The 24,712-nt window shown below is 45.8% G+C and overlaps 1 protein-coding gene across 1 annotated transcript in view; it reads right to left on the bottom strand.

The window, feature by feature from the left end:
* The window catches only part of OTOG (otogelin), a 563,613-nt gene that overhangs the window by 424,631 nt on the left and 114,270 nt on the right, over nt 1-24,712 (bottom strand). The window contains exons 11-12 of the mRNA XM_069768186.1: nt 11,627-11,751; nt 11,325-11,537 (exon numbers count right to left, since the gene is read on the bottom strand). Coding sequence (XP_069624287.1) covers nt 11,325-11,537; nt 11,627-11,751 — 338 coding nt within the window. The remainder of the gene's footprint in view (nt 1-11,324; nt 11,538-11,626; nt 11,752-24,712) is intronic.

Genomic DNA, 24,712 nt, shown 5'->3' on the forward strand with positions numbered 1-24,712 from the left:
TGGATGAGCATCACTCTATATACTATATACACACACTACTGATGGATGATCATCACTGTATATACTATATACACACACTACTGATGGATGATCATCACTGTATATACACACACTACTGATGAATGACCATCACTATATATACTATATACACACACTACTGATGAATGATCTTCATTGTATATACTATATACACACACTACTGATGGATGATCATCACTGTCTATACTATATACACACACTACTGATGGATGATCATCACTGTATATACTATATACACACACACACTACTGATGTATAATCATCACTGGATATACTATATACACACACACACTACTGATGGATGATCATCACTGTATATACTATATGCACACACTACTGATGTATAATCATCACTGTATATACTATATACACACTACTGATGTATGATCATCACTGTATATATTATATACACACACACTACTGATGTATGATCATCACTGTATATATACACACACACTACTGACTAATGATAATCACTGTATATATTATACTAGCTGTTTCCAGCCAGCTAACGCTCGGCATGCTCATTGCTATCTAATATAAACCTTGTGATATCTCTCTCTGTCCTTATCAATCTGCTCAGGTGTTCGTTGATAACCAATCATACGATTTTGTCGATATTGTTGTGTCGATCAGCTACTGCATCGTTGTCCGGATTTTCCTGCGGCCTGTGAGATGGACCTGGCGACTTTTCTTGGCTCATTTTGTTTGGGAGAATGCGGATGCAATTAAATGTACGTTTACCTTGGCTGAAGTGGTTGAATTACATAAAAAGGAAGTGCTGCTTGTGGTAATGTGGGTGGCGGAGCCTCATGTGGTAATGTGTGGGGACGGAGCCTCGTGTGGTAATGTGTGGGGACGGAGACTCGTGTGGTAATGTGTGGGGACAGAGCCTCGTGTGGTAATGTGGGGGGACGGAGCCTAGTGTGGTAATGTGTGAGGACGGAGCCTTGTGTGGTGATGCAGCCTCGTGTGGTAATGTGTGGGGACAGAGCCTCGTGTGGTAATGTGCGGGGACGGAGCCTTGTGTGGTAATGTGCGGGGACGGAGCCTCATGTGGTAATGTGTGGGGACGCAGCCTCGTATGGTAATGTGGGGGGACAGAGCCTCGTGTGGTAATGTGTGGGGACAGAGCCTCGTGTGGTAATGTGCGGGGACGGAGCCTCATGTGGTAATGTGGGGTGACAGAGCCTCGTGTGGTAATGTGTGGGGATGCAGCCTCATGTGGTAATGTGTGGGGACGGAGCCTCGTGTGGTAATGTGTGGGGACGGAGCCTCGTGTGGTAATGTGTGGGGACGCAGCCTCATGTGGTAATGTGGGGGGACGCAGCCTCATGTGGTAATGTGGGGGGACAGAGCCTCGTGTGGTAATGTGTGGGGACGCAGCCTCGTGTGGTAATGTGTGAGGACGAAGCCTCATGTGGTAATGTGGGGGGACAGAACCTCGTGTGGTAATGTGTGGGGACGCAGCCTCGTATGGTAATGTGTGGGGACGGAGCCTCGTGTGGTAATGTGTGGGAACAGAGCCTCATGTGGTAAAGTGTTGGGACGTAGCCTCATGTGGTAATGTGTGAGGACGGAGCCTCGTGTGGTAATGTGAGGGACGGAGCCTCATGTGGTAATGTGTTGTGAATTCTGTTGTCGAACTCCCTCCTGTGGTCGTGAATGGTACTTCGGTGAGTTCTGTCTATGGGCTCCCTCTGGTGGCTATGAGTGAAGCTGCTGCTTCTGAGGTTCCTTACACAGGTGACGTGGTTTGTCCTTTGGTTGGCTGCTCTATTTAACTCCTTTCAGATCGTTACTCCATGCCAGCTGTCAATGTTTTTGCATTGGTTCAGTTCGCTCCTGGATCTCTTTGGTGACCTGCCTTCTCCTGCTGAAGCTAAGTTCCTGATAGTCATTATTTGTTCACTGTTTTCTTGTCCAGCTGGTTATCATGATTTTGTCTTGCTAGCTGGAAGCTCTGGGATGCAGGGTGGCCCCTTCGCACCGTGAGTCGGTGCGGAGGTTTTTTTGCACACTCTGCGTGGTCTTTTGTAGGTTTTTGTGCTGATCGCAAAGTTTCCTTTCCTATCCTCTGTCTATCTAGTAAGTCTGGCCTCCCTTTGCTGAAACCTGTTTCATCTCTGCGTTTGTGACTTTCATCTTTACTCACAGTCAATATATGTGGGGGGCTTCCTTTACCTTTGGGAAATTTCTCTGAGGCAAGGTAGGCTTTATTTTCTATCTCTAGGGCTAGATAGTTCTTAGGCTGTGACGAGGTGCCTAGGTCTGGTCAGGAGCGCTCCACGGCTATTTTTAGTGTGTGTGATAGGAATAGGGCTTGCGGTCAGCAGAGCTCCCACATCCCAGAGCTCGTCCTGTATGAGGTTTAACTATCAGGTCATTCCGGGTGCTCCTAACCACCAGGTCATAACAGTACAGCTGGCCCCAAGTATTAATGCATCTCAATAGAGGGATAAGAGAAGTTCTGAGACCATTTTTTTTTCTTTGCACTGTGTTTTGTCTTTCTTTTCCCCTAGACCTTTGGGTGGTTCAGGACACAGGTGTAGAAATGGACATTCAAGGTCTGTCCTCTTGTGTGGATCATCTCACTGCAAGGGTACAAAACATTCAAGATTTTGTGGTTCAGAATCCTATGTTAGAGCCTAGAATTCCTATTCCTGACTTATTTTCTGGGAATAGATCTAGGTTCTTGAATTTCAAAAATAATTGTAAACTGTTTCTAGCTTTGAAACCCCGCTCCTCTGGTGACCCCGTTCAACAGGTAAAAATCATTATTTCTTTGTTACGTGGTGACCCTCAAGACTGGACATTTTCCCTTGCGCCAGGAGATCCTGCATTGCGTGATGTTGATGCGTTTTTTCTGGCGCTTGGATTGCTTTATGATGAACCAAATTCAGTGGATCAGGCAGAGAAAATCTTGCTGGCTTTGTGTCAGGGTCAGGATGAAGCGGAGGTGTACTGTCAGAAGTTTAGAAAGTGGTCTGTGCTTACTCAGTGGAATGAATGTGCCCTGGCGGCAATTTTCAGAAAGGGTCTTTCTGAAGCCCTTAAGGATGTCATGGTGGGATTTCCCACGCCTGCTGGTCTGAATGAGTCTATGTCTTTGGCCATTCAGATCGATCAACGCATGCGTGAGCGCAAAGCTGTGCACCATATGGCGGTATTCTCTGAGCATAGGCCTGAGCCTATGCAGTGTGATAGGACTTTGACCAGAGCTGAACGGCAAGAACACAGACGTCGGAATGGGCTGTGTTTTTACTGTGGTGAATCCACTCATGCTATCTCCGATTGTCCTAGGCACACTAAGCGGTTCGCTAGGTCTGCCACCATTGGTACGGTACAGTCTAAATTTCTTTTGTCCGTTACTCTGATTTGCTCTCTGTCGGCCTATTCTGTAATGGCATTTGTGGATTCAGGCGCTGCCCTGTATTTGATGGACTTGGAGTTTGCCAGGCACTGTGGTTTTTTCTTGGAGCCCTTGCAGTATCCTATTCCATTGAGAGGAATTGATGCTACGCCTTTGGCCAAGAATAAGCCTCAGTACTGGACCCAATTGACCATGTGCATGGCTCCTGCACATCAGGAGGATATTCGCTTTTTGGTGTTGCATAATCTGCATGATGTGGTCGTTTTGCGGTTGCCATGGCTACAGGTCCATAATCCAGTGTTGAATTGGAAATCTATGTCTGTGTCCAGCTGGGGTTACCAGGGGGTACATGGCGATGTTCCATTTTTGTCTATTTCGTCTTCCACTCCTTCTGAAGTCCCTGAGTTTTTATCAGATTACCGGGATGTATTTGAGGAGCCCAAGTCTGGTGCCCTACCTCCTCATAGGGACTGCGACTGTGCTATTAATTTGATTCCTGGTAGTAAGTTTCCTAAGGGCCGTCTGTTTAATTTATCTGTGCCAGAGCACGCCGCTATGCGGAGTTATATAAAGGAATCCTTGGAGAAGGGTCATATTCGTCCGTCGTCGTCACCATTGGGAGCAGGGTTCTTTTTTGTGGCCAAGAAGGATGGTTCTTTGAGACCTTGTATTGATTACCGCCTTCTTAATAAGATCACAGTTAAATTTCAGTATCCTTTGACGCTGCTGTCTGATTTATTTGCTCGGATTAAGGGGGCTAGTTGGTTCACCAAGATAGATCTTCGTGGTGCGTATAATCTTGTGCGAATTAAACAGGGTGATGAATGGAAAACGGCATTTAATACGCCCGAGGGCCATTTTGAGTACCTGGTTATGCCATTCGGGCTTTCTAATGCTCCATCTGTATTTCAGTCCTTCATGCATGACATCTTCCGAGAGTACCTGGATAGATTCATGATTGTATATTTGGATGACATTTTGGTCTTTTCGGATGATTGGGAATCTCATGTGAGGCAGGTCAGAATGGTGTTCCAGGTCCTTCGTGCTAATTCCTTGTTTGTGAAGGGGTCAAAGTGTCTCTTTGGAGTTCAGAAGGTTTCATTTTTGGGTTTCATTTTTTCCCCTTCTACTATCGAGATGGACCCTGTTAAAGTTCAGGCCATTTACGATTGGACTCATCCGACATCTGTGAAGAGCCTGCAGAAGTTCCTGGGCTTTGCTAATTTTCATCGTCGCTTTATCGCTAACTTTTCCAGTGTTGCTAAACCGTTGACTGATTTGACCAAGAAAGGTGCTGATGTGGTCAATTGGTCCTCTGCGGCTGTAGAGGTTTTTCAGGAGTTGAAGCGTCGTTTTTCTTCTGCCCGTGTTGTGCCAGCCAGATGTTTCGCTCCCGTTTCAGGTCGAGGTTGATGCTTCTGAGATTGGAGCAGGGGCTGTTTTGTCGCAAAGAAGTTCTGATGGCTCGGTGATGAAACCATGTGCCTTCTTTTCTAGAAAATTCTCGCCTGCTGAGCGCAATTATGATGTTGGCAATCGAGAGTTGTTGGCCATGAAGTGGGCATTCGAGGAGTGGCGACATTGGCTTGAAGGAGCTAAACATCGCGTGGTGGTCTTGACGGATCACAAGAATTTGACTTATCTCGAGTCTGCCAAACGGTTGAATCCTAGACAGGCTCGATGGTCGCTCTTTTTCTCCCGTTTTGATTTTGTGGTTTCATACCTTCCGGGATCTAAGAATGTGAAGGCTGACACCCTGTCAAGGAGTTTTGTGCCTGACTCTCCGGGTGTTCCGGAGCCGGCGGGTATTCTTAAAGAAGGGGTAATTTTGTCTGCCATTTCCCCTGATTTGCGGCGTGTGCTGCAAAAGTTTCAGGCTGATAGACCTGACCATTGTCCTACGGAGAAACTGTTTGTCCCTGATAGATGGACTAGTAGAGTTATCTCGGAGATTCATTGTTCAGTATTGGCTGGTCATCCTGGAATCTTTGGTACCAGAGATTTGGTGGCCTTCTTTGTCATGGGATGTGCGTTCTTTTGTGCAGTCCTGTGGGATTTGTGCTCGGGCTAAGCCCTGCTGTTCTCGTGCCAGTGGGTTGCTTTTGCCCTTGCCGATTCCGAAGAGGCCCTGGATGCATATTTCCATGGATTTTATTTCTGATATCCCTGTTTCTCAAAAGATGTCGGTCATTTGGGTGGTTTGTGATCGCTTCTCTAAGATGGTCCATTTGGTACCCTTATCTAAACTGCCTTCCTCCTCTGATTTGGTGCCATTGTTTTTCCAGCATGTGGTTCGTTTGCATGGCATTCCAGAGAACATCGTCTCGGACAGAGGTTCCCAGTTTGTTTCGAGGTTTTGGCAGTCCTTTTGCGCTAAGATGGGCATTGATTTGTCTTTTTCTTCGGCTTTCCATCCTCAGACTAATGGCCAAACCGAACGAACTAATCAGACTTTGGAGACATATCTGAGATGCTTTGTTTCTGCTGATCAGGATGATTGGGTGTCCTTTTTGCCGTTGGCTGAGTTCGCCCTTAATAATCGGGCCAGCTCGGCTACTTTAGTTTCTCCTTTTTTCTGTAATTCTGGTTTCCATCCTCGTTTCTCTTCAGGGCAGGTTGAGCCTTCGGACTGTCCTGGTGTGGATGCGGTGGTGGACAGGTTGCAGCAGATTTGGACTCATGTGGTGGACAATTTGACATTGTCCCAGGAAAAGGCTCAACGTTTCGCTAACCGCCGGCGTTGTGTTGGTCCCCAACTTCGTGTTGGGGATTTGGTTTGGTTGTCATCTCGTCATGTTCCTATGAAGGTTTCCTCTCCTAAGTTTAAGCCTCGTTTCATTGGACCATATAAGATTTCTGAAGTTCTTAATCCTGTGTCATTTCGTTTGGACCTTCCAGCTTCTTTTGCCATCCATAATGTGTTCCATAGGTCGTTGTTGCGGAGATACGTGGCGCCTATGGTTCCCTCCGTTGATCCTCCTGCCCCGGTGTTGGTCGAGGGGGAGTTGGAGTATGTGGTGGAGAAGATTTTGGATTCTCGTGTTTCGAGACGGAAACTCCAGTACCTGGTCAAGTGGAAGGGTTATGGTCAGGAAGATAATTCCTGGGTTTTTGCCTCTGATGTTCATGCTGCCGATCTTGTTTGTGCCTTTCATTTGGCTCATCCGGATCGGCCTGGGGGCTCTGGTGAGGGTCCGGTGACCCCTCCTCAAGGGGGGGGGGGGGTACTGTTGTGAATTCTGTTGTCGAACTCCCTCCTGTGGTCGTGAATGGTACTTCGGCGAGTTCTGTCTATGGTGTTGTGAATTCTGTGGCTGAATTCACTCCTGTGGTCACAAGTGGTACTGCAGGTTCTGAGCTTCCTCCCTCAGGTGTTCTGGTGAGCTCGTTGGCTGCTTTGTTATTTAACTCCGCCTGATTCTGTCTTCCTTGCTCCTTGTCAATGTTCCAGTGTTGAATCTGAGTTTCTGGATCTTTCCTGTGGCCTGCTGCTCTGCTTAGATAAGTGCTTCTTTGCTTTTGTTGCTACTTTTTCTGTCCAGCTTGTCAATTCGTTTTGCTGGAAGCTCTGAGACGCAAAGGGTGTACCGCCGTGCCGTTAGTTCGGCACGGTGGGTCTTTTTGCCCCCTTTGCGTGGTTTTTTGCTTTAGGGTTTTTTGTAGACTGCAAAGTTCTCTTTGCTATCCTCGCTCTATCTAGAATATCGGGCCTCACTTTGCTGAATCTATTTCATCTCTACGTTTGTCTTTTCATCTTGCTAACAGTCATTATATGTGGGGGGCTGCCTTTTCCTTTGGGGTATTTCTCTGAGGCAAGTCAGGCTGGTTTTTCTATCTTCAGGCTAGTCAGCTCCTCAGGCTGTGCCGAGTTGCATAGGTAGTGACAGGCGCAATCCACAGCTGCCTTTAGTTGTGTTTAGGATAGGTTCAGGTATTGCGGTCTACAGAGATTCCACGTCTCAGAGCTCGTTCTATTGTTTTTGGGTTATTGTCAGATCACTGTATGTGCTCTGATTGCTGGCACACTGTGTCACTGGATTGCATAGATAACACTATGGGCTCCCTCTCGTGGCTATGAGTGAAGCTGCTGCTTCTGAGGTTCCTTACACAGGTGACGTGGTTTATCCTTTGGCTGGCTACTCTATTTAAAGGGAACCTGTCACCCCGTTTTTTGAGATTGAGCTATAAATACTGTTAAATAGGGCCTGCGCTGTGTGTTCCTATAGTGTATGTAGTGTACCCCGATTCCCCATGTATGCTGAGAAATAACTTACCAAAGTCGCCGTTTTCGCCTGTCAATCAGGCTGGTCAGGTCGGGAGGGCGTGGTGACATCGCTGGTTCTTCCTCAGCTTTACGTTGGTGGCGTAGTGGCGTAGTGGTGAAGACACAGCGCGCGATCTGCGCTGTCATCCCTTTCGTCGGTGGGGGCGGCCATCTTCCTGGGGCCGCGCGTGCGCAGATCGAGTGCTCTGCTGCACGGGGCTTCAGCAAAATGGCCGCGGGATGCCGCGCGTGCGCATTAGAGATCGCGGCGACCATTTTCCCAAAGCCGAGATGCAAACTCGGCTTTGGGAAAATGGCCGCCGCGATCTCTAATGCGCACGCGCGGCATCCCGCGGCCATTTTCCTGAAGCCCCGTGCAGCAGAGCACTCGATCTGCGCACGCGCGGCCCCAGGAAGATGGCCGCCCCCACCGACGAAAGGGATGACAGCGCAGATCGCGCGCTGTGTCTTCACCACTACGCCACTACGCCACCAACGTAAAGCTGAGGAAGAACCAGCGATGTCACCACGCCCTCCCGACCTGACCAGCCTGATTGACAGGCGAAAACGGCGACTTTGGTAAGTTATTTCTCAGCATACATGGGGAATCGGGGTACACTACATACACTATAGGAACACACAGCGCAGGCCCTATTTAACAGTATTTATAGCTCAATCTCAAAAAACGGGGTGACAGGTTCCCTTTAACTCCTCTCAGATCTTTACTCCATGCCAGCTGTCAATGTTTTTGCATTGGTTCAGTTCGCTCCTGGATCTCTTTGGTGACCTGCCTTCTCGTGCTGAAGCTAAGTTCCTGATAGTTATTATTTGTTCACTGTTTTCTTGTCCAGCTGGTTATCATGATTTTGTCTTGCTAGCTGGAAGCTCTGGGATGCAGGGTGGCCCCTTCTGACCGTGAGTCGGTGCGGAGGTCTTTTTGCACACTCTGTGTGGTCTTTTGTAGGTTTTTGTGCTGATCGCAAAGTTTCCTTTCCTATCCTCTGTCTATCTAGTAAGTCTGGCCTCCCTTTGCTGAAACCTGTTTCATCTCTGCGTTTGTGACTTTCATCTTTACTCACAGTTAATATATGTGGGGGCTTCCTTTACCTTTGGGAAATTTCTCTGAGGCAAGGTAGGCTTTATTTTCTATCTCTAGGGCTAGATAGTTCTTAGGCTGTGACGAGGCGCCTAGGTCTGGTCAGGAGCGCTCCACGGCTATTTTTAGTGTGTGTGATAGGATTAGGGCTTGCGGTCAGCAGAGCTCCCACATCCCAGAGCTCGTCCTGTATGAGGTTTAACTATCAGGTCATTCTGGGTGCTCCAAACCACCAGGTCATAACAGTAATGTGTGGGGATGGAGCCTCGTGTGGTAATGTGGGGGGCGGGATTATGTGAAGGGTGGGATTATGTGTGATAATGTGGTGGGGGGCGGGATTATGTGTGGTAATGTGGTCGGGGGGTAGGATTATGTGTGGTGATGGGGTGGGGGGCGGGATTATGGGTGGTGATGGAGTGGGGGGGCGGCATTATGGGTGGTGATGGGGTGGGGGGCGGGATTATGGGTGGTGATGGGGTGGGGAGGCGGGATTATGGGTGGTGATGGGGTGGAGGGGCGGGATTATGGGTGGTGATGGGGTGGGGGGCGGGATTATGGGTGGTGATGGGGTGGGGGGCGGTATAATGGGTGGTGATGGGGTGAGGGGCATTTTTATGGGTGGTGATGGGGTGCGGGGCGGGATTATGGGTGGTGATGGGGTGGGGGGCGGGATTATGGGTGGTGATGGGGTGGGGGGCGGGATTATGGGTGGTGTTGGGTGGGGGGCGGGGTTGTGTGTGGTGATGTGGTGTGGGGCAGGATTGGGTGTGGTGATGAGGTGGGGGGCGGGATTGTGTGTGGTGATGTGGTGGGAGGTGGAGCTACTGTGCAGGGGGCGGGATTAGTGAGTAATCACGATGCCTCTTATATATATAGATACATACACTACTGATATATGTTCATCACTGTATATACTATATGCACACTACTGATGTATGATTATCACTATATATATTATATACACACACTACTGATGTATGATCACCACTGTATATACTATACACACACTACTGATGTATGATCATCACTGTATATACTATACACACACTACTGATGTATGATTATCACTGTATATACTATATACACACTACTGTTGCATGATCACTGTATATACTATATACACACATTACTGATGTATGATCGTCACTGTATATACTATATATACACACTACTGTTGCATGATCACTCTATATACACACACTACTGATGTATGATCATCACTGTATATACTATATACACACACTACTGTTGCATGATCACTCTATATACAGACAATACTGTTGCATGATCACTGTGTATACTATATACACACATTACTGATGTACAGTATGATCATCACTGTATATACTATATACACACACTACTGTTGCATGATCACTCTATATACACACAATACTGTTGCATGATCACTGTGTATACTATATACACACATTACTGATGTACAGTATGATCATCACTGTATATACTATATACACACACTACTGTTGCATGATCACTCTATATACTATATACACACTTCTGATGTATAATCAGCACTGTATATAATATATACACACACTACTGTTGCATGATCACTCTATATACTATATACACACATTACTGATGTATGATCATCACTGTATATACTATATACACACACTACTGTTGCATGATCATCACTCTATATACTATATACACACTACTGTTGCATGATCACTGTATATACTATATACACACTACTGATGCATAATCAGCACTGTATATACTATATACACACACTACTGTTGCATGATCACTGTATATACTATATACACACATTACTGATGTATGATCATTACTGTATATACTATATACACACATTCCTGATGTATGATCATCACTGTATATACTATATACACACACTACTGATGATCATCACTGTATATACTATATACACACTACTGATGGATGATCATCACTGTATATACTATATACACACTACTGATGTATGATCATCACAGTATATACTATATACACACACTACTGTTGTATGATCACTGTATATACTATAAACACACATTACCGATGTATGATCATCACTCTATATACACACACTACTGATGTATAATCATCACTCTATATAAACACACTACTGTTGCATGATCACTCTATATACTATACACACACACACACTACTGATGTATGATCATCACTCTATATACACACACTACTGATGTATAATCATCACTCTATATAAACACACTACTGTTGCATGATCACTCTATATACTATACAAACACACACACTGATGTATGATCATCACTCTATATACACACACTACTGATGTATAATCATCACTCTATATAAACACACTACTGTTGCATGATCACTCTATATACTATACACACACACACACTACTGATGTATGATCATCACTCTATATACACACACTACTGATGTATAATCATCACTCTATATAAACACACTACTGTTGCATGATCACTCTATATACTATACACACACACACACACACTGATGTATGATCATCACTCTATATACACACACTACTGATGTATGATTAGCACTGTACATACCACAGTCCGGGATGCCAGCTCTGAAGTTGATGATGATGCCATAGTGGCGGCACTTGTGGGCGTAGTGTGCCAAGGCCGCACAGAGGCACGCTCCTCCACACTTACATGTGTCTCTCCTGCATTGCTCGTAGTATGACACAGGACTCAGGTATGGATGACACGGAGCGAAGAGCTCCCGGCTGACAACACTGCAGCTTTCTGCGGCATACGAGGCTGTGGGGAGTCAGGCAGACACAACAGATGGGGATTATCGTGGCAGAAAGGATATCTCATCTACTTGGCCAATGATATCATCCACATACCTGCCTGAAGGTGAACATCACAAGGGTCCAGTGGGGAGGGCGTGTGTCCATTCCCGCAGGCGGAAGACATTTTCCATGCATTTCCAAACAACTGTGGAGTACTTTCTGGAACCCCAGCTGGAGAGCTTAATGGAAGGGAAGACATGATCAACCCAGTGACATCTGACCGAGCTGGCCTAATGTATAAACATCATATACAATAAATATACAATACACACCATATATACACACACAATGCACACAAAGCCTCCCCAGATCAACACCTGGACGTCTAATGGTTAGACGGAGACCTGGAGAGGCGTATACGCCATAGTGTCTTGCACCCACTGTGAAGTTTGGTGGAGGATCGGTGATGATCTGGGGAGGCTTCAGCAAGGCTGGGATTGGGCAGGTTGTTCTTTGCGAAGGACGTATGACTCAAGCCTCGTACAAGGTTCTCCTGGAGAAACAGTGGATTCCTTCTGCTCAGGCAATGCTCCTCAACTCTGAGGACTGGTATTTCCAGCAGGACAATGCGCCATGCCACACAGCTAGGTCAATCAAGGTGTGGATGAAGAGACCACCACATCACATCCCTGCCATGGCCGCCCAATCTCCAGACCTGAACCCCACTGAAAACCTCTGGAATGTAATCAATAGGAAGATGGATAGTAACAAGCCATCAAACAAAGAACTGCTGACATTATTGTACCAGGAGTGGGATAAGGTCACCCAGGAGCGGTGTGAGAGACTGGAGGATAGCTGCCAAGACGCATGAAAGCCGGGATTGACAATCATGGTTATTCCACACAATATTGATTTCTGAATTCTTCCTGGGGTAAAACATTAGTATTGTTGTTTCTAAATGATTATGAACTTCTCTTTTTTGCATTATTTGAGGTCTGCAACCACTGCATTTTTTTGTTATTTTGACCATTTCTCATTTTCAGAAAATAAATACAAAATGTATTGCTTGGAACTTTGGAGACATGTGGTCAGTAGTTTGTAAAATAAAACAACAATTTACATTTTACTCAAAAATATACCTATGCAGTAGTCTCTTAATTTTTGCCAGAGCCGTATATAGTATAATAAGTATTTGCTCCCTTGCTGATTTTGTACATTTGCCCACTGACAAACACATGAACAGTCTAGAATTTAATGTTAATTTTAACATTGAGACATAGAATGTCAAAAATAACATCTAGAAAATAACATTGTATAAATTATACAAATGTACAGTTAGGTCCATATATATTTGGACAGAGACAACATTTTTCTAATTTTGGTTCTAGACATTACCACAATGAATTTTAAACAAAACAATTCAAATACAGTTGACGTTCAGACTTTCAGCTTTTATTCAGGGTATCCACATTAAAATTGGATGAAGGGTTTAGGAGTTTCAGCTCCTTAACATGTGCCACCCTGTTTTTAAAGGGACCAAAAGTAATTGGACAATTGACTCCAAGGCTATTTCATGGACAGGTGTGGGCAATCCCTTCGTTATGTCATTCTCATTTAAGCAGATAAAAGGCCTGGAGTTGATTTGAGGTGTGGTGCTGCATTTGGAAGGTTTTGCTGTGAAGTAAACATGCGGTAAAGGAGCTCTCCATGCAGATGAAACAAGCCATCCTTAAGCTGCGAAAACAGAAAAAACCCATCCGAAAAATTGCTACAATATTAGGAGAGGCAAAATCTACAGTTTGGTCCATCCTGAGAAGGAAAGAAAGCACTGGTGAACTCATCAATGCAAAAAGACCTGGGCGCCCACGGAAGACAACAGTGGTGGATGATCGCAGAATAATCTCCATGGTGAAGAGAAACCCCTTCACAACAGCCGACCAAGTGACCAACACTCTCCAGGGGGTCGGCGTATCAATATCCAAATCTACCATAAAGAGAAGACTGCATGAAAGTAACTACAGAGGGTTCACTGCACGGTGCAGCCACTCATAAGCATCAAGAATAAAAAGGCTAAAAAACATCTAAAAAAGCCGCACAGTTCTGGAAGAACATTCTATGGAGAGATGGAACCAAGATCAACCTCTACCAGAATGATGGAAAGAGAAAAGTATGGTGAAGGCGCGGTCCAGCTCATGATCCAAAGCATACCACATCATCTGTAAACCCGGCGGAGGCAGTGTGATGGCGCGGGCATGCATGGCTGCCGGTGGCACTGGGTCACTAGTGTTTATTGATGATGGGACACAGGACAGAAGCAGCAGAATGAATTCTGAGGTTTTCAGAGCCGCCATACTGTGTGCTCAGATCCAGCCAAATGCAGCCAAACTGATTGGTCGTCGTTTCATACTACAGATGGACAATGACCTAAAACATATAACCAAAGCAACCCGGGAGTTTACTAAAGCAAAGAAGTGGAATATTCTTGAATGGCCAAGTCAGTCCCCTGACCTCAACCCACTGAGCAGCATTTCACTTGTTAAAGACTAAACTTCAGGCAGAAAGGCCACAAACAAACAGCAACTGAAAATCACCGCAGTGAAGGCCTGGCCGAGCATCAAAAAGGAGGAAACACAGCGTCTGGTGATGGCCATGATTTCAAGACTTCAGGCAGTCATTGCCAACAAAGGGATTTCAACCAAGTACTAAAAATGAACATTTTATTTAAAATTATTGAATCTGTCCAATTACTTTTGGTCCCTTTAAAAACAGGTTGGCACATGTTAAGGAGCTGAAACTCCTAAACCCTTCATCCAATTTAAATGTGGATACCCTCATATGAAAGCTGAAAGTCTGAACTTCAACTGCATCTGAATTGTTTTGCTTAAAATTCATTGTGGTAATGTCTATAACCAAAATTAGAAAAATGTTGTCTCTGTCCAAATATAAATGGACCTAACTGTATTTGCATTTTGCAGTGAGAAATAAGTATTTGATCCCTCTGGCAAATAAGACTTAATACTTGGTGGTAAAACCCTTGTTGGCAAGCCCAGCAGTCAGACGGTTTCTGTAGTTGATGATGAGGTTTGCGCACATGTCAGGAGGAATTTTGCTCCACTCCTCTTTGCAGATCATCTCTAAATCATTAAAGGGAACCTGTCACCCCGTTTGCATCTCGGCTCCAGGAAAATGGCCGCCGCGATCTCCATCTGCGCACGCGCAGCATCCCTCGGCCATTTTCCTGAAGCCCCGTGCAGCAGAGCACTCCATCTGCGCACGCGCGGCCCCAGGAAAATGGCCGCCCCCACCGATGACAGGGGTAATAGCGCAGATCGCGCGCTTTTTCTTCACCAGCGCGCAGTGGATTCAGAACTTGGACATGCGCACACCACTATGCCACCAGCGGAAAGCTTGGGAAGAAACAGCGATGTCACCACGCCCACCTGACCTGACCAGCCTGATTGACAGGCGACTTTGGTAATGTATTTCGCAGCATAGGTGGGGAATCAGGGTACACTACATACACTATTGTAACGCACAGCGCAGGCCCTGTTTAACAGTATTTTTATCTCAATCTGAAAAAACGGGGTGACAGGTTCCCTTTAAGATTTTGAGGATGTCGCTTGGCAAGTTTGAGATTCAACTCCCTCCATAAGTTTTCTATGGGATTAACCCCGTTACCCCCCAAGGGTGGTTTGCACGTTAATGACCGGGCCAATTTTTACAATTCTGACCACTGTCCCTTTATGAGGTTATAACTCTGGAACGCTTCAATGGATCCTGATGATTCTGACATTGTTCTCTTGTGACATATTATACTTCATGATAGTGGTAACATTTATTTGATATATGTGTTTATTTGAGAATAAAACAGAAATTTGGCAAAAACTTTGAAAATGTTGCAATTTTTCAACTTTGTATTTGGAGCCCTAAAATCACAGAGATATGTCACACAAAATAGATATAAATAAGATTTCCCACATGTCTACTTTACATTAGCACAATTTTGGAAACATAATTTTTTTGTTAGGGAGCTATAAGGGTTAAAAGCGATTTCTAATTTTTACAACAAAATTAACAAAACCATTATTTTTAGGGACCACCTCACATTTGAAGTCTTTTTAAGGGGTCTATATGATAGAAAGCACTCAAGGTGCTCAAAACCACATTCAAGAAGTTTATTAACCCTTCAGGTGCTTCACAGGAATTAATTGAATGTTTACAAAAAAAAAAGGAACGTTTAAGGCTAGGTTCACATTGCGTTAGTGCCGTCCGTTTAGCGCATACGCTAACAGACTGCGTTAACGCAAGTGCCGAAAAGGGATCGCGCTATGCGATCGCGCTAGCGCAGATGCTCTATCTGCGCTAGCGGGAATGGACCCAAAAACGCTGCAAGCAGCGTTCGAGGGTCCGTCACAGAATAACAGCACATCACTAACACATGCCAATAATGGCATGCGTTAGCGATGCGCTACATAATTGCGGGCAATGGGTGCGCTAACGGATCCGTTACATATCGTTAGTGCCGCTATGAAACGGATTCCGTCAGCGGACACCCACTAACGCAATGTGAACCTAGCCTAACTTTTTCACAAAAAATTTAATTCACATCCAAATTTTTTTTATTTTCCAAAGGGTAACAGGAGAAATTGGACTCCAAAAGTTGTTGTGCAATTTGTCCTGAGTCTGATACCCCATATATTGTGGGTAAACCACTGTTTGGGCGCACAGTAGATCGGCAGAGAAGGAGCGCCGTTTGACTTTTCAATGCAAAATTGGCTGGAATTGAGATCGGGCGCCATGTCGCGTTTGGAGACCCCTGATGTGCCTAAACAGTGGAAACCCCCCACAAGTGACACCATTTTGGAAACTAGACCCCCCTCATGGAGCTTATCTAGATGTGTGGTGAGTAGGGTTAAGCGACTTTTACTTTTTTTGGATCGAGTCGGGTTTCGCGAAACCCGACTATCTGAAAAGTCGAGTGAAATCGGCCAATTATCGCGAAAAGTCGGGGATCGACCGAAACACGAAACCCAATGCAAGTCAATGGGGAAGCATAGTCGGCAGTGAGTGGAGGCCAGGAAAACACCTACAGTGCCCATTTTAATGGCAAAAACATCTATTCTTGTTACTGAAGCTTGTCAATCTTAATTTACCTTATAATAATAGTTAGGCATTGGAAATTGGGGGTCATTTGGCTAAAGTTGTGGGGGGTAGGGCTGGTTCAAGTTTTTAGTAGGCCCAGGAAATCTGGACTACGTCACGGCAGTGGAGCAGGGAGAGGTAAGTATTTCCACTTTGCAAGTGCTGTGATCCTGAGCAAGCAGGGGGGGGACACTTGTTCGCACTGGCACAGGGCCCCTCAAAGTACGGCGGTGTGTTTGCACGGCGGGGGCACCTCCCACCGGCAGCGACACTTTTGCGTACTATGAGGGGCCCTGTGCCAGTGACGTCACCAACGAGTATGCCCCCCCGCACCTGATGAAGGAACCTGCACTTTCATCTGCACCTTCCTCTTTGTCCCCGTGTAAGGTGGTATAGTATGCGGGAAGGGGAACCTGACTTTCAGCAGGGTCAGATTCTGGCTGTGTAGCGTGCAAGGGGAATATAGTGGTCTGGGTCAATGTACCAGCAGACTCATCTATCACTGGCTGGGCAATGGGCAGGATGAGGAGGAAACACAGATATAGGCCCAAATAATAAAGTGGGCTAAATGCAGTTCAAAATTGGTAACAGGACTAACCAGGCGGCATTGCTTTGTTCAGTGGAGGACAACTGTAATGAGAGGCTGACACAGTGAGTAGGCCCAAATCAGTAAGTAGGCTAAATGCAGTTCAAAATTGGTAACAGTAGTAAACAGGCGGCACTGCTTTGTTCAGTGGAGGAGAACAGCAAGGAGCGGCAGACACCATAAGTAGGCCCCAACCAAACTAGTAGGCCAAATGCAGTGTTATATTAAAAATATTTAATGAAAGCCTAAAGATTGAAGCTAAGGCAAGTAAACCAGGAGAACACCTAGGAGCGGCAGACACCGTTAGTAGGCCCCAACCAAACTAGTAGGCCAAATGCAGTTTAATATTAAAACTACTTAATGAAAGCCTGAAGATAGAAGCTCAGGAAAGGAAACCAGGAGAACACCTAGGAGCGGCAGACAACGTTAGTAGGCCACAACCAAACTAGTAGGCCAAATGCAGTTTAATATTAAAACTACTTAATGAAAGCCTGAAGATTGAAGCTAAGGCAAGTAAACCATGAGAACACCTAGGAGCGGCAGACACCGTTTGTAGGCCCCAACCAAACTTGTAGCCCCAATGCAGTTTTCAAACTCCGATAGGCTGAAAACCTGACAATTGAAGCTCAGCTTTTTTAAGAGGAGGACAGCTGTATTGAGGTGCACCTTTCTACTGACTGATTGCCTGAGTGCATGGACAATGCGGTCTTTGACATGCTGGTGGAGGGCTGGGATGGTTTTTCTCGCAAAGAAGTGTCGACTGAGTACGTCATAGCGTGGTACTGTGTAGGCCATCAGGGCTTTGAAAGCTTCGCTTTCAACCAACCGGTAGGGCATCATCTCTAACGAGATTAGTCTAGCAATGTGGGTGTTCAAACCCTGTGTACGCGGATGAGAGGATGAGTACATCCTTTTCCTAAGGAGAATCTCTTGTAGGGAGAGCTGGACTGGAGAGCTGCATATGGTGGAACTAGCGGGGGTGGTGGTGGACATGGCAGATTGAGAGAGGGTTGGTGATGGTATTCTTGATGTTGGCCTAAATACAGTGTTTCCTACCAAGAACCTGGTGATTCCCTGACTGCTTTGGCCTTGCAACGATACCTCCACATTTGCTGCAAGTGGTGTCATAAACGGTGGGCTTACAGTGAGGGAAGGAATGTAGCGTTGCTGACTAGCTTCATTCTGAGTAGGTGCACCAACGGTACGTTTGGTTGTTAGTCCAGGCTTGCGAGTGCATGGTGGTTAAATGTCTACACATGCAACCTGTACTTAAATTTTTGACATTCTGACCTCTGCTAAAGGTCCATGAGCATTTCTTACAGATCACTTTGCACCGATCATTTGGATCTTGGTTAAAAAATTGCCAGACTTCACACTTCCTACTATCGAATACCTTTTCAAGCATTGCACACTGAGCTACTTTAACCGGATGGCCACGCTGTCCTACAACTGTTTTTGGTTTTGACACACGTTTTTGGCCAGAAACAGGCCTGCCAGATGGAACCTGTTGCGATGTTGATGCCTGCTGCGGCTCCTCCTCCTCCGCTTCAGAACTACTGCTGGCTGCACCCTCTTCCCCCAATGGCTGCCAATCCAGGTCAACAACTGGGTCATTTATGACCTCCTCTTCTATGTCCTGTGCACCTTCCTCTGTGTCACCGTGTAAGCCGGTGCTATAGCGTTCGGGACGGGGCACCATAGTCTCATCAGGGTCAGATTCTGGCTCAGTACACTGCGAGGGCAATGTTGTGATCTGAGTCAATGGAACAGCATAATAATCTGGCTGTGGCTGTGCATCTGTGCACTTCATGTCCGATTCATCTTGTAATGGGCATGGCCTGTTAACAATTTCCCTTTCTAACCCATGCACGGTATGTGTAAAGAGCTCCATGGAGTAACCCGTTGTGTCGCCTGACGCATCCTTCTCTGTTGTTCTGGGTGAAGGACACAAGGAAGCGACTTGTTCCTGACCGGGAGCATCCACTGACGACGCGCTGCTTTTATATTTTGCACTTTCTGAAGAGGAGGCGAAAGAGCTAGAGGCAGAGTCAGCAAGGAAAGCCAAAACTTGTTCTTGCTGCTCCAGCTTTAAAAGCGGTTTTCCTACTCCCAGAAAAGGGAGCGTTCGAGGCCTTGTGTAGCCAGACGACGAACCTGGCTCAACAACTCGACACTTAGGTGCTATATTGCTTTTCCCACGACCACCTGATGCTCCACCACCACTACCATCATTACCAGCTGGCAATGACCGCCCACGGCCACGACCTCTTCCACCAGACTTCCTCATTCTTGGAAAAATGTAACCAATTTAACAAATGTTATATGGTACTGTAAAACCAGTTAGAAGGTGGACGCAAACTTGTTGTGAGTTTAAATCTCCCTTTATAGGTGTGTGAGACTGCTGGGAAAAATCAGGCCCAATGTATTACACTACACAGTTTGAGTGGCGTTTAAAACGCATCCGCAAGTGGTTGAAAAAATGCATATAAACGCGTACAAGCGCAGCATTTATTTTTTAGACGCATGTGGTGTCGCATGCGGTTAAAAACGCCGCGTTTGTACGCATTTATATGCGTTTTTTCCTGCGTTTGCGTTTTTGGTACGCATGATGAGAAATTTCACAAGAGAAAAATCAAGATAAGCAGACACCGCCAATGGGACTACAGAGGGCGTGTATTATGATGAAACGCGGAACGGTATAAATGGCCCCCCAAAAGAAATTCATGAATAGCTGGTTTTTGTTCATTCTGCTTCACAAAAATCGGAATAAAAAGCGATCAAAAATGTCAAGTGCCCGAAAATGTTACCAACAAAAATGTCAACTCGTCCTGCAAAAAACAAGACATCACATGACTCTGTGGACCAAAATATGGAAAAATTATAGCTCTCAAAATGTGGTAACGCAAAAAATATTTTTTGGAATAAAAAGCGTCTTTTATGTGTGACAGCTGCCAATCATAAAAATCCGCTAAATAACCAGCTATAAATAGAAATCAAACCCCCTTTCATCACCCCCTTAGTTAGGGAAAAATAAAAAAATGTATTTATTTCCATTTTCCCATTAGGGTTAGGGTTTGGATCCCTTTATCACCTTGATGGTAGGGGGTGGCTTATCAGACTTTTTTTTCTCTATTGAAACGCATGCGTTCAAAAACACAACCAAATGCATGTGCTTAAAAACGCATGCGTTTACATAGACAGCAATGCGTTTTTTTGACGCAAACCTTGTGCAATCGAACGCATGCGTTTACTGGCGGCAAATAGATGCCTCTAGAAATTACTACATGTTGCATTACCGCGCCAAGCCGCAAGCGACGAAACGACGCATGCGTCGGCAAAACGCGAACAAAAAAATGCATGTGTTTTTAATGTTAAATATAGGAAAACACGACACATGCGTCTATATGCGGTACAAACGCTGCGGCAAAAAACGCAAATGTGAAACCAGCCTAACAGGACTGACGCAGATGCACTCAGTGGCAATATAAATCTCCCTTTTTATGTGTGGGAGAATGCAGGAAAAACTCAGGCCCAGCGTATTACACTACACAGTTTGAGTGGCAGAAAGTGGCTGGAAGATATAAAAAAAAATACAAGGGCTGTAGTACAATTTCAATCTCCCTACAATGATCTCAGGTCAAGTATGGCGGCAATAAAAAGGACTGCTGCACACAAAAGTGTGGACAAAGAAACAAGAGAACTGTGCAGAAAGGAGCAACAGGATTTTTGCTTTTAAAAAAGCAGTTGGTTTGCACAGAGGCACACAAACAGCAATGCAGCTATCAGGGAGCCTTCTAGGGCAGCCTAATAAGCTACAGAGATGATGCACAGAAATCTGGCCTCCACTGTCCCTGCAAAGAAAAGGTGGTGTTGGACAGTGGAAATCGCTACAGCACAAGAAGTTTCGGGGTTAATCTTCCCTCCCTAACGCTATCCCTTCTTCTGATGAAGCTGCGGCAACCTCTCCCTATGCTCACATCAGCAGAAGTAAGATGGCGGTCGGCGTGCACGCCCCTTTATAGCCCCTGTGACGCCGCAGACAGCAAGCCAATCACTGTCATGGTGATGGTGATGGTGGGGACCGAGACCTATGTCATCACGCTGCCCACACTCTGCGTCCTCCTTCATTGGATGAGAAATGGCGCTGAACGTGTCATACGAAACGCGACTTTGGCGCGAAGGTCGTGTACCGCATGGCCAATCCCACACTGGGGTCAGGTCGGGTTTCACGAAACCCGACTTTGCCTAAAGTCGGCAACTTATGAAATTGTCCGATCCGTTTCGCTCAACCCTAGTGGTGAGCACTTTGATCCCCCAAGTGCTTCACAGAAATTTATAACGTAGAGAAAATAAAAAATCATATTTTTTCCACAAAAATGATCTTTTCGCCCCCAATTTTTTACTTTACCGAGGGTAACAGGAGAAATTGGACCACAAAAGTTGTTGTGCAATTTCTCTTCTGTATGCCGATACGTGTTTCATCTTTTGATCCATTTTTTGTTGTTGATCTGAGGACCCACCTTTGATCCCATTAGCATTAGGACAGTCTCCTTGTTCTAACTGGAGATTCTTCCTAAAAGCCGTCTGTACCAATTCTTCTGGGCATGGGGTCGTAGTTAAGCCACGAACGTGATTCATCCACGCACATCCCTGTCGGGCCACTAGAATCCCTCCATTTGAATAACAGAGTGATGGAGGATTCGAGTGGCCCCAAGATTTTACCTATCATATTTGGTCTCTATGTAAAGGTAAAATCATGATAACAAACATCATTAATATCTACCTCCAGGAATCTACAGAGACAAAGATTTATTTATGTTACTCACTTATATAGCACCATTAATTCGAGAGCGCTTTGCAGACATTATCGGCACTGTCCCCATTGGGGCTCACAATCCAGAATCCCTATCAGTCTGTCTTTGGAGTTTGTAAGGAAACTGGAGAACCCGGAGGAAACCCCCGCAAACGAGGGGAGAACATACAAGGTCCTCGCAGATGTGTCCTTGGTGGGATTTGAAACCAGGATCCCAGCACTGCAAAGCTGCTGTGCTAACCACTGAGCCACCGTGCCGCCCTATATCTTGTAAGTTGGGGATCTCATGAAATTCTAACAGACCCAGGACATCCCACAATCCGACCCACATGAGTTTATCCAGGGCAGGTGTGTGCTCAGAACTTAGAGCTAGCAAAAAGAAGAAATTGGGCTTTTACTCGGAAGACATGCAAGTGCTTCTCACTAAACGAGAATGTCATCAAAAAGGTAATTTATTTCAGTTCTTCAATACAAAAAGTGAAACTCATATTATATAGAAATGGGGGCGAACCTATGGCCAGAGGGGGTCCGCAGAGCCCTCTCCTCAGGATCACTCTTCTCAGCCCCCTCGCCATCTCCCTTATCACTAGCACTGTGGCCACTCTTCTCTGCACGCACGCCATCCCATCATGTCACAGGGGTAGGAGCCGGCTGCTGTGGCCAAAATCTGTGCCTGCTGCTAAAGAGAAATAAATATTCACTGCACTGCCAGCGAATATTCATTTCTCTCATAGCGCACACAGTTACAGCCCTAGACGCCAGATTCCTGCAGCTGATGGGCTATAATAATAAGAATCTTTATTTTTATATTTTTATATAGCGTTAACATATTCCGCAGTGCTTTACTATCACGAGTTCCCGCTCATTAAGGTAATGAATATTCACCTCTATCCACTCCCATGGGTGTGGAGAGAGGTGAATATTCATTATCTTAATGAGCGGGGACACATGATAGTTCGGCAGCAGATGCTGCTGGCACAGGAAAGATGCTGCGAGTGCGCGCAGGGAAGGTAAGTAGGATGTTTAGGGTTTTTTATGCTTTTCTCATGGGTGAAATACGTACCAGGAGGAACCATGCATATCAGGATAGGGATGAGGAGCCATGCCTACAAGGATGGGGATGAAGAGCCATGCAGACAAGGATGGGGATGAAGAGCCATGCATACAATTATAGGGATGAGGAGCCATGCCTACAAGGATGGGGATAAGGAGCCATGCATACGAGGATGGGGATGAGGAGCCATGCATACAAGGATGGGCATAAGGAGCCATACAGACAAGGATGGGTATAAAGAGCCATGCAGACAAGGATGGGGATAAGGCGCAATGCATACGATGATGGGGATAAGGAGCAATGCATACAAGGATGGGCATGAGGAGCCATGCAGACAAGGATGGGGATGAGGAGCCATGCAGACAAGGATAGGGATGAGGAGCCATGCCTACAAGGATGGGGATGAGGAGCTATGCATACAAAGATAGGGATGGGGAGTCATGCAGACAAGAATAGGAATGAGGAGCTATCCATACAAAGATGGGGATAAGAAGCCATGCAGATAAGGATGGAGATGGGATGAGGAGCCATGCAGACAAGGATGGGGATGAGGAGCCATGCAGACAAGGTTGGGGATGAGGAGCCATGCATACAAGGATGGGGATGAGGAGCCATGCAGACAAGGATAGGGATGAGGAGCCATGCAGATAAGGATGGAGATGGGATGAGGAGCCATGCATACAAGGATGGGGATGAGGAGCCATGCAGACAAGGATAGGGATAGGAGCCATGCAGACAAGGATAGGGGTGAGGAGCCACGCAGACAAGGATAGGGGTGAGGAGCCATGCAGACAAGGATGGGGATGAGGAACCATGCATACCAGAATAGAGATTAGGGGACAATGCATACCTGGCTTATACTAAAGTCAACAAATTTTCCCAGTTTTTCATGGCAAAATTAGGTTCCTCGGCTTATACTCGGGTCGGCTTCTAAACGAGTATATAGAGTAATTTTTATGTGAGGCCGTTATACTGTAAGTAGCACTATGTGGGAACATTATACCATATGGAGCATCACATGGGGCTATTATACAGTATGGAGCATTGTGAGGCGCATTATACAGTATGGAGCATTGTGAGGCGCATTATACAGTATGGAGCATGACGTGAGACCATTATACAGTATGGAGTGTTGTTTGGGGCCATTATACAGTATGAAACACTATGTAGGCATACTATACAGTATGGAGCATTGTGAGGCCATTATACAGTATGAAGTATTATGTGAGACCATTATACAGTATGGAGCATCATGTGGGGCCATTATAGAGCATGGAGCACTATGAGGCCATTACACAGTATGGAACACTATGTGGGGCCATTTTATAGTATGTAGCATCGTGTGGGCCACTAAACTGCATGGAGCACTGAGGGTCCCATTGCACTTTATGCAAGACTACGTGGGGGATATTACACTGTATGGAGGACTATGTGGAGCCATTATACTTTGAGATTTATGTGGAGCCATTGTACTGTATGGAGGGCTGTGTGGGGATTACAGTAGGGTCATCATACAGTGCGTGTGGAGGAGTTGACTGTGGGGTGTGAGGCAGTGACCGGTATCACAGGTAGGGGTCGCTGTTTGTTCTCCCCAGGATGCACACG

This window comes from Ranitomeya imitator, chromosome 5 (assembly GCF_032444005.1).
Source record: "Ranitomeya imitator isolate aRanImi1 chromosome 5, aRanImi1.pri, whole genome shotgun sequence".
NCBI classification, from domain to species: domain Eukaryota; kingdom Metazoa; phylum Chordata; class Amphibia; order Anura; family Dendrobatidae; genus Ranitomeya; species Ranitomeya imitator.